This window comes from Plectropomus leopardus, chromosome 20 (assembly GCF_026936395.1).
Source record: "Plectropomus leopardus strain MGB_pleo_1.0 chromosome 20, ASM2693639v1, whole genome shotgun sequence".
Lineage (NCBI taxonomy): Eukaryota > Metazoa > Chordata > Actinopteri > Perciformes > Serranidae > Plectropomus > Plectropomus leopardus.
The window spans coordinates 19,079,281-19,091,017 of record NC_142195.1 but is presented as its reverse complement, the minus strand read 5'-3'; the positions used below and the strand labels follow the sequence as shown (position 1 = coordinate 19,091,017).

Here is an 11,737-nt window from a genome sequence, read left to right as displayed (position 1 = left end):
CATGAACAGTTTTTGTATCCAGGTTTAACTGCCAAGGTACAGAAATTGGTTATAAGAGCCATCTTAGCCGCGGCAGCAGACACCTGGAGGATATCAGCTGATCTACAGTTATGTTTATCGGGTTTATCAGCAATGCTCCTGTGATGCTAAACTCCGTACAGTCAATGGAGGTGAAGGTTTTGGGCCAGCAAACATATTTTTTTCCATCTTATCAGTGTATCCCAAATGAAGGACGGAGAAGAGGAGGACTGGGAGGGTGGCTGAGTCTTTTGCCCTAATTTCAGCTATTTTATTACTCTATCAACTTTTGTATTTGCACACACAAATCTAAAGGTAAAAAAGAAAAGGAGTAATACTCACAAATAAATCATAACTGAAACTTTATTGACAGTTTGGATTAGAAAGGTGTTCTGCATTAAATCCCATTACAGTACAAACCAGGAACAGAAGTAGAAGGCCACGCACTAGAACTGAGGGACACAATAGAAAATTAAAAGGGCTTCTCAAGCAGACGTGTGAGGTGCTGAAGGGAAAAGACAGCTGGGGGCGGACATAAGAAGGAAAACAACAGCAGAGAATAGTAGATGAGGGAGAAGAGAATTGAATTTATCAAAACAACACGACCCTTCATAGAAGGAGAGAATACGGACCTCCAGCAGCTCTACGCAATGCTGCAAAGAATGACTCATCACGTGGGAGAAAAGTGTTTTAAAACAGGATGCAAATTAACATAGGGATTTATTTCCACATTTGCACCAAAACATGTCAACTGCTGTCATGAGCTCTGAGCCGGTGAGCTGTTTTCTCAGGTCAGGTGTGAAACCAGGTATTTCAGCTTAATGAGTGCCTTTACATCACTCTAACAATACTGCAGAAGACATAATGTAGCCAAACTGAATCTGCCAATGCTCAAATCAACATGAAATAATAAATCAAGGATGAACACATAGATGAAACAGATCCAGGCCAAATAAATCTCCATGAAATCAGGGAATGCCAATCACTGATTGGCCATGTCTTCTTTAGGAATTAGGAGGTTGGAAAGTCTTGGAGGTGGCAAGCATGGCTCGCACTTTGGCCATCAGATCCTGCAAAGAGAGAAGAAGAGATTAATTTAATTTACCACACATCTTCACACATATTTCTGGTGTCGATGTATAACTGGGAATAAACTTAAAACTTGATCTAAAACAAGAATGTGGCTGTGACTGTGGAGTTGTTATACGCCCCTCCAATAAAGAACCGCAATTTAACGTTATTTAACGTTCAACGTTATTCCGCTGTGCTCATCTTGATAAAATGTACATTCGCAGAATGGGTGGAGAGAGTTGACTCGACTTTGAGCCCGCACCGGAGGTAGTAATGTGGCCAAATCAGCCAGCAGCATGGGACCACTGACGGGACCACTGACGGGACCACTGAAGGGACTACCGACGGGGCCACCAACGAGACAGGTGTGATGTTTCGACGACGTGTATGACCCACCTTTGTGAGATTTAAAAAAGCAGCAAATAGCAGTTACCAGAAGAATAAAATATTGCATATTGGGAAAATGATGAGGTCTTGGAGCTCCTTACCCTTCAAGCAGAGTACAAGATCAACCGTTATTTGACAGCAAATGACTGTTACTCGCATGTTATGCTATGTTAAAAAAAACAAAGGCGGTGTACAGAAAGGACTTTGTAGCAGTCCTTTTGTGCGATCTCTTTGTAAAAAGTGCTAACGATGATATGTTTACTGATATCTTCTCATATCAGTCGCAGCCCCCTGAACTGAATTGAAACAATATTGAATCATGACAGACTTTGCAGTATCGTATTGTTGTCCTAAGAACCAATATAATATTGTATTGTATTGTAATGAAAATGTATGACACCTCTTCTTGTAGTGCTGTTTTTACTGGGAATCAACTTCTCAGTCTGCAGTCTTCAGATGCGTTTAGCTCAGTTTTGTTTCACCACCATGAGCAATCCCCTCGTGTGAGGTTGAAATACTGTTGTATTTTCAGGCTTGTTTTGGAGTATGCTTTCTGCCCTTGAGCCATTAGTAATTCCTTTAAACACATGACACATTTAAACTACAATATAATGTTCTGTAAGCATATTACCTCCTCCCTAAACCATTCCATCTACAGTCACATAATCCCTGATTTCAGCAGCTGACCTGCTCAGTGGCCAAAAGTAAATGTATTATGTAAACAAGAAAAGACGATGATAGTAAAAACAATTCTCAGAAAGCCAGAGCTGCCTGCAAGAGAACAGGGCTAAAGAGAGAATTATAAAGTAGATTGAAGCAAGTATGGAGCTGCAAAAATATCAAATTCCATGCCACCCCTCTTCAGGTAGAAATGCTAATTCTGCTGACTAAGGGGCAAATGCTTGCATTGCTGAATAGGAGGTGTTAATTTGCATCCCAAGAGTGATTCATACACGCATGGACAAATATCCACCCTTGAGCTCTCCTGACAGATGAGACAAATTAACAGCTGTAATCACAGAGGGAAGGAGCTGTCATATCAAATCACTCAAAAGGCTGTTTCTCCCCAAACCCTGGTGTATCCAAATATAACACATACACCCATACACACACAAGAAGTGTTCACGAATGTGACAAACAGACAATGCCCCAAATTATTAATAACTGAGTGGAAAGTTGTTCAAACTACAGCTGAATTCTTGTTTTGGCAAATGAAAGTGCAGCAGAAACTGTATTATATTAATAGATCATCACACGTTACAGCTGTCACCCATGGAAAAGCCTGCTATGGTTACATAATACTGAAAAAGCACGAAACCCACTTACAACTAAATATTCCAATAAACAATGCATAGGATGTTAACATAAATATTGATCCAACATTTTATAAAACATAAATACAAGCTTACATTTGAAAACTGTTTAAGAATACATATCCATCACCGCCTGCTAAACCCGACAAGACAAACAACGTTCTCCTGATCTGTTAATGCAACACAGTAAATCAGCAGTGGAATACTTAAAGAAGTATTTCACTTGTAAGCATAGTTTTGGAATTGATGCTACATGACCAGAAAAAACAGAGAAAAAGGACTATGGAACTTTCTTTTGCTCACAGGGAAGAATCTACAACTACCAGAATGCACTATGCCGCACTGGACCAATAAAAGCTCCTGCTGGTAGGCAAATTAATGCAGACTCTGTAATTTGACACTATGGCGGCTGGTTGGAAACAAAAAAAAAAAAACTCATGTTACAGTTACATGTTGACATTGTAACAGAACCTCTGCTTATATTTGATCAACACTGCTTAGTTTTACAGCATTATCTGAGTTTTTTCGGCCTACGTTTTCACTATGCAGGAAACAGAATGCTGCCCACTTCCTGTTTACCAACTCAATTATGCAATTATGGTTGAACAAGACACAAAAATGAGTTTCTCAAGACATTTTAGTTGAGAAAGAGACAACACAGTAGCAGAATCTCAGGGTTTATATCTAATAAGCCTAGTTTTACTGTTTTATCAGGGTTTAGTCTGAGTTTGAGACTGAAGGAGGGGGCGGGTGGGTCTCTTCATCTCATTTTTACTTTTTTTAATGGAGATGTGCTTCAGGCACGCACATAAGCACTGACTGCATGCATTCCAAATTGCCTAATTCTCAAGGCATGACGGCTACGCACTGAGATACACAGAATTCAACTTTTAGAACGCAACAGCACGCACCGCCTGTCATGTGACAAGGAACAACCAGCCACAGCCAGCAGATATCTTTCCTTACTTCCATAAATATCAGTCTTTAATAAACAGGGAGGAGAAGTTGGTCGTTTTAATGCAGGGATTACATCTCTTCAATGGACAATATTTTAGGCCCAATACACACTTAAGAAACCTCTGGAGGACGATCGGCTATGCACTCAGGATTCCTGGTAGGAAGATACGGTACAGTGCTGGTTATGGTTGCTTACCAACCTCTGACACAACGTGCCCCCATGCTCATGAACATTGGAACAGAGTGGACATGAGTAGCACCAAGTGTCTGACCTCATTTTTTCCAGGTGGTTAATCATGCTGCAGAGGTACAGCCCCTTAGGCAGAGTAGGGCAGGTCATACCTTCGCCATACTAAAAGAAACCAACACTCACATTCCCAACAGGTCCAGATATTTAGTATGCTAGATATTTGGGGAGTATCTGCAGTTCATCAGCAAGCCTTTTGGCACAGGTCTTTGAACAGAACACTTGGTCTTTGAACAGAACACTTGAGCACCGAAACCAACGCCGATTTGCCTTTGATCTGGGCTTTTGTCTGGGAGCTCCAAAAACTGTGAGCACAAAATCAGACAGGAGGAAGGAGTTATAAAACCATAATTTTAAAACAGTTTGCATCAAAGACCTAAGAAGGCATTTCACAGATTTGCTTCTAATTGCAAACACATTCACACTGCAAGGTTTAACATTAACACTATAATCTACTGTTAGAAATATCTCAAGGGGGCTATGCAACATGTTGAGTTTTCTATTCAGTTTACACACCCACATTCACACACCTGCCTGGGATAAGTTCTCCACAGCTTTTCTCTTTATCTGCTGTCAAGCTTGAAGACAACTTAAGACTGGACTTAGCCTTTCTGTTATCTTAACTTTAAAGAAGGAAGAAAAACAAACAAACACAGGTATACTGCTTTAGATCTAAACTATAAATACTACAATGTAAAAAAGAAAAAAAAAAGACCAATTTATAAAAGCTTCTCTCAGAGTGCACCAAACATCTATCAAATAGAGCAAAGCACAACAAATGTAAAGCAGAGAGGACAGGAGACAGAGGAACAAAGACAAACAGGAGGAAAATGAGAGACGGGTTGAGGCGAATAGCAACCAGGCACCCTCAGGGAAGAGGAGACCATTAGGCAGATGAGGATGTGCTGAATTATTCAATATGTGTTTGTAAAACATCACAGATGGGGTATAAGTAGTTAGTGGCTGTGAATCTGTGCATGTTGCAACAGCAGCGAACAACATGTTTTCATGAGCTCGCTTATATTGGTATGTTGAGATGAAGACACAAGGAGACGTTCTGTTTTTGTTATGCGAGAGAAAGAAATGAAATGTTTTTGTTGAAGCATCAAGGGATATGAAATGCGTGGTTTTGTGTCTGTGGTGAATCTGTAAACAGCGGACACTCACTCTGAGACACGCTCTGTCACTCTCTCCCCCACACACATACACACGCAGTGGCTGATGGCCAGAGGAGAGAAAATGTTCCAAATTCTGAAGTTGCACCAGTGTTTTTACAAAATAGTCAGTGTTGCTTCTCCATTCACACTCTATTGACCTCCATTAGCTCGAGTCCCAGTGCTTCTCGGATTCTGGCCTTGACTGCAGCCTCGCTACATTCATTGCAACACTTGTTTGCTCGTAGGTAGAACTACTCCTACACCTACACATCATTTTTTTATTCTCAGTGTTAAATAATGTAGCTACAAAATATAACGGAGGCTACTGATCACATTTACACCTGCACGCTGGGCTCTACCCTCCGTGTTTAAACGCATGCAGTTGCACAGAGGTTGCATAAGAATCAATCAATCAACACACTGCATCACATCATGCATGTAAAGTAAAGATAAAATCACAGGAGTATTAATCAAAGATGGCGGTCTAAGATAATATTGCAAAGAAGCACATATAAGTTAAATCATGAGACATTTCCAGAAAGGTTTTTCATCTTGGAATTGATTTAAGGCTTTAGGCAAATCAGGGTAATTGATTTTGAAATTTGTCTTGAGGGATGTTTCTTCATGTTTCCGCAGCAGTCAGAATTACATAAATAAACAGTATATCGCGATATTGCACTTAAGTGCTGGCAGAGAGGCAAACCAAATAAAATAAATAAATAATGACAATAATGATAATAATAATTAAACAGTAAATTAAAGAGAAAACAGACTAAGACTTTTTGTCCCAATGATAAGTGATTGAAGTGAAAATTGTCTTGTATTAATGTCTCTTTGGAGCCTTTTTGCAACAAATAAAAAAGCCTATTGAGGTGAGAAAATAAACTCTCTAAAAAAAAAATGAATCTTGCAGTTTTAATATCCTGCTTTCCTTCCTATCCTATCCTACAGCATATTTTTCTTCCAGAACTGGTCTGTGTGCATGCATGTGATTAAGGTGCATTTCTGAAAGCAGCATGATAAACAGCCATAAACTGGACCTTGTAATTTTGAACAGAGTGGAACAGGGAGGATGTCAGAATTTATTGGGGAGGCGTGTGTGAGGTTACATGGTGACTAATGTGCGTGTACCATTTATTCACACAAGTATTCCTTTTATTGTGTGCTCTGGCACCCAAATGAGGAAAAAACACAGACAGCTACATTTATTGTGTCACATGCAACCCACTCATTCCATTACGCATGTGACACCACCATATATTTTTTGTGTAACCAATGTCCTCTGTAGAAAATGACAGGATGGCTGCCATTTTTCAAGCCTGTGCCACCTCAACAACAGTGTGACTGCATCAGAAATAATGAATAATTCAAGTGTTGCATTGAGCTACTGTTAAATGCAAGTGCAGTAGTGACGTTACTGATGTGGCAATGCAGAAAGCATTATCATTCTGACAGTTGGTAGAGACAACTGTGAGAAAGTGGCAGCATGCGGAGCTCAGAGTGTGATTGCTGTAATCTTATGGATGCAAGTGTCTATGCTGTCTTTAACACTCAATGGGAGACTGCGGCTTCTGAGCTGTTGACAAATGTGATAGTAATCCAGATAATAACAATTTTGTGTTTCTCTTAAACAGAAAGTAACTTATTTTGGGACACTTGGGGGCAGTGGAAACAAGTTGTAAACACGCAACGTTAAATTGATAAGTTGATAAGTTGAAAGTGCGGAAGTGCAAAAAAAACTGCAATTCCTTGAATTGCCACTTGAAGCTGGCTACAAAATAGAGTAAATCCTCACAGATCCCCATGTTAAGATGGCCAGCTTTACAGCAGAAATAAACATGTTTGCAGCCTGCTACAAAAAGACACACACGCACACACACACACACAAAAAAAAAAACAACAACCCCATAACAAAATAATATGGCAATGGCCGAAATGCCAAACTCAAGGTGTCAAAACAGCACCTCACAAATCCATGGGTGACGGCTCGATAGCTACATTCATTATACAGTCTATGGTTAACATCCAGCAGTTACAGAGCAACATAAGCATTCATTTAGAGTCAAGTTTCTGGCCATCTAGCAAATTTAATGCTAACATTCACTCTATTTTAGCTCTGTTTTTGGTGTTAACCAACCTGAGAAGAATATCTGGCTCTAGCAGCTACTCGGTCCCTGTTAGTGCTGAGCAAGAAAACAACACTATGAGAGTGAACCAAAACAGTGAAGCTGCAGCTGGAATGATAAACAATGAGCTGGAACTCACTATAAAGCTCAATAATACCGTTCAGATTCAGGTGATAATCAGTACAAGTGACCCCTTTCACATTTTCATTATCATTTGATGGTTTTTGTTGGATGAAAATATGGATAGGAGCTGCTTGAAGAAAAGTAAAAACAACTTGCACACAGTCTAGAGGCAAAACACACTTTATGAAATGCTGAAACTTTTGACCTTTGTGAACAGGAGAGGTTGACCGCTTAAGACATTTTAATTTAGGGAGAAACAACTTATTGAACATAAGCTCCGGTACATGGCAACTTCCCCTTTTTGTCTGAATTAACAAGTGCTAGAAGACAACACATTAGCTTTGCCTCCTTCCTCAGTAGAGACGGAAATCCCACATCAGAAGACACAGATTTTGTCAGGAGCAAGGTCTCCAAGGTCTCTACATTCACCTACCGCTCAACTGGCATCAACCAATATTTAGTCTATCTTTCCAAATTCTTGGCTCTGCTCCCAGAAGGAGTTTAGGGGGTGGAAATGCAGTTTCAGCCAGGATGTGCTGTTACAGTTGCAATATGTGATTTTTTTGCCAGTGTGTTGAAATGTCAGAATACAAGTAATGATAACCATATTACTCTGTAGAGGTAGACAAAATACCGGGAACACCTTTCAACACTGGAAACTACAGCCTGAAGTACCATCAACTAACACAGTTCAAAGTCAGTCTCAAGTCAGGATTTACTTCCTTCCTTATGACCAAATTACACTATCCCGATCAGCTGTTTTTCAGAGTTTCATATTTAAGTCAACCCTGACTACAAGTCTGAAAAGTACACAGACACATGGCAAGTTTGTGCACCTACAGTGCTGCAGCAAAATCAGTATACTGTTGAGGCATCTGGGAGCATCTCAAGAAAAGTAATGTCACTCCAGGTTTCAAAGGGTTAAAAGCGCAATGATTAACTCAAGCTTAAAATCACTAAGGATGTCAACTGCAGGTGTGATGTGTCAGATTTTGTTGTATTAACATTGAATATATGTTGTAACTATACACACCCCAAATGCACACAAACAGATGAAATGTAAACAGGTGGACATGAATACCCAAACTCACTATAGTACAGACAAAGATGCACAGCCAACAACTCACTATGTCTAAATATTCCATCTTTTGTCCTCTTTCCCAAAAAGACAATATTCCTTCTATGATGTTTGCATGACTAATGAAAATGAATATTCAACTGATGTTCCTGTTTACATGCAGCTGCACACACACTAATTAATGGCCCCTAACATGTCGTTTATCACTTCAAAATACGGAAAAGTGGAACAGCTGAAGCCACTTATGCCATATTGCCTCCGTGTGAACACTATCACCGTCTTTCATTCCTTCAAATACATTCTTTTTAAGGGTATTTTTTTGGGCTTTTACCTTTTATTTTACAAGATAACATCAGAGTGTAAGTGGGAGATAGAGGGGATGACATACAGCAAAGTGCTGCGGTTTGAAATAAAAAATAAACAAATTAAGTCTTGGATTGTTTTCTTCTCTTTACTGACAGCAAGTACTTTGCAACTGGTGTGTGTCATTATTTTGCAGTCTGAAAACAACCTTTTCTAACTTAATGATTTCTTTTTTATTTCTTTTTCTTCAGTGATCAATTCAATATACAGATCTGACTGTAAACAGGTAAAGCCATGTGTCACAATTTGCAGTAAAAACCCCAAATAAAATGTACTGCATATTCTGAACTGACTCTATACATGCCCAAAGAACACCATTAAAACCCAAATAATACCTTCACACCACAAGTCTTAATCAGAAATTCTGTATTTGGCATGAGGCCTACTTCAGAAATGACATGACATGACTTGTATCAAATTTGGAATGTTGTCACATTTGGAATAATAGTGCATGTAAGTGTAGTCTATGAAAAGGACTCTCACAAACACAAACACAAACACACACACACACACACACACACACACACACACACACACACACACACACACACACACACACAAACTAGTGTAGTAGAAAATGACTTCAGGTCGTGGTTTAGCTAATCTACAAGATGCAGATGAGACAGCTATACCATTTCTAAATCTAAGATATGACAGAGAGTTCTTCAAGGTTCAAACAAGTTAAGCTAAATAAAATATAATGCATGGGTTTGTTGTGCAAACAAACAGCAGATAAAGCAGAATATGTAAATAAAATAAAAAATGAATTCAACCAACGCAGCACTTTTCCATCCTTCCTCTTTGCATGATGGAAAGAGAACAACACTTGTATTCGGTGGGCTGTAAAGTGCAGGATATATTTGGCATAAAAGCAAAGAACAATACCTGAGTTATTTTGGACTGAACAGAGGATACTATGGATGAGGACACTGCCTTGTCTTTCTCCAGAGAACCGCCCCTGTAGAAAGAAGAGAAACAAAGACGAGAGAGGAGAAAACCAATCATGTTAACAGGAGAGCCTATACAATATTCATATCTTCTGAAATGTTCAAAGTTCAAAGACAGACATTAAGAGCTGTAGAAGAAAGAGGAGAAGGAAAAGACAGATACATGAAAGAGAAATGGCATGTGACCTGTAAAAACATGTCAACAATGTCAAACTCAGACAAGTATATAAACATGCATAAAGACAGCAAAATGGCCAAAATCACAGGCCTCAAATTCAACCTCATAGCTCTGTCCAAAGCTTTTTATGTCTCTACAGTCTAACTTCCATAATTCATCGAGATTTTTAAAATAGAAAACGTCTTTTGCATCACGGTGATTGAACACAACAGGTGACAAGAAGCAGACTGCTGCTGATGTTAAGGAGTTTTCCCGCTTCAGTCCACTGAAAAAGTGGGACAATTTGGGACGTGTGTCTCTGTGTATGTCAGTCAATCTTGGGTATTACACTTCTTTGAATGCATAACCTGGAATTATTATGGTGCCCTGCTCTACGTCCATCCCTTGTAGAAAGAAAATACATTTTTTTAGACAGCAGAATACTTGAAAAATCCATTTTATGGAGGGGTGTTGTTCCTGCTTCAATAACTGTTCTCTGAAAAGACAGAAAATTACTACAAACACAATGACACAATTCAAATAAATAAAAGAAAAAAAGCACTCTCATCCTAACAAAGGGCATCACCTGGTTGATATACTAGTGATGTTAGATGTTGTTGCTTTTAAAAGCATGCAGCTGATGTTCATGAAATACCTTAGTTATAAGCAAATGGTCCCTTAACAAAAATAAGCCTTTATATGTTTTTCTCTTGAACAAGTAAAAAAAAATATTTCTATGGTGTGCCATCATTCAAAATGTTTTAGGGAAAAAACTGCTATTTAGAGTTACACTGGGTTCCATAAATCAAAACTTTGTAAACACAGCTTCTGTCTCCTAGTTGCTGAAGATTTCTTTGAATCAGTTACACCTACGTTTGTCAAAGGGTTATTATAAAGCAATACATTTGGCTTGAAGATGTTTGTGGTCGTTCAGTGTATGCAAATAATTTATAAACAGTAATGCATGACATGATCTGTTAAGGTGAGATTTGGGGCCGTATTCACAAAGCTTCCTGGTACTAAGAGTTGCTGCTAGAGTATATATTCTGAAACAATATTTATAACTTTGATAGAGTTTAATAATTATCTAATACAGCCCCCCTTCAAAAATCTCAAACTATTACTTTAAGAGTTTCTTAAACAGAAGAGATTAGAGCCACAGATTATATGATGCGGGGATAATTTTTGTGGTTTGATTGATACCCAACGCGTATCAATTTAATGCCAGAAAGATAGCACTAACACTAAGACATTTGGCAGCAGGAAAATGTAACAGTGCAGCAGTGTGATCACAAAATCAGCGCTTTCACAGTCCAACATTGTGATGCACTTCACTTAATTTACACTGGGTGTCCACAGCTTGCAGGCTCACAAAAGGCCGTGTCTGTTACAACCAATCACATCTGTTAAAAGAATGCATCATACCTAGCAACGGGGTCAACCACACTTCCTCACTAAGATAAATGTTTGTGTCTCTTCCTAGCTCAAAGTTGCTCTGTGACCATTTCTAAATCACTCCTAAGCTCTGACTCCTTGCTAGAAATTTCCAGGCCAAGATACTTTTTGAAAGTATTTTCAGAGCATTTGTGAACACGGCTCCTGGAGCACAGTTATAAGGTGCCATCTTACTTATGGTGCTATATATGACTGACATGGATCCAAACAGAGATTTACATCAAGACAGTGTCCCATGCACACAGAAAGTCTGCAAAGAAGACGGCACAACAGGGCACACAAGATATCAGGTGACTTATCGACCCTCTGCCACTCTGAATGCTACAGGAACAGATTGG

General features: G+C 39.1%; 1 protein-coding gene across 2 annotated transcripts in view; it reads right to left on the bottom strand.

The window, feature by feature from the left end:
• Positions 1-363: 363 nt before the first annotated feature.
• sfswap (splicing factor SWAP) overlaps positions 364-11,737 on the bottom strand; it is a 62,769-nt gene continuing 51,395 nt past the window's right edge. For both annotated transcript variants that reach the window (XM_042508985.2, XM_088070877.1), the window contains exons 18-19: positions 9,726-9,798; positions 364-1,088 (exon numbers count right to left, since the gene is read on the bottom strand). In XM_042508985.2, coding sequence (XP_042364919.1) covers positions 1,023-1,088; positions 9,726-9,798 — 139 coding nt within the window. In that variant the 3' untranslated portion in view covers positions 364-1,022. The remainder of the gene's footprint in view (positions 1,089-9,725; positions 9,799-11,737) is intronic.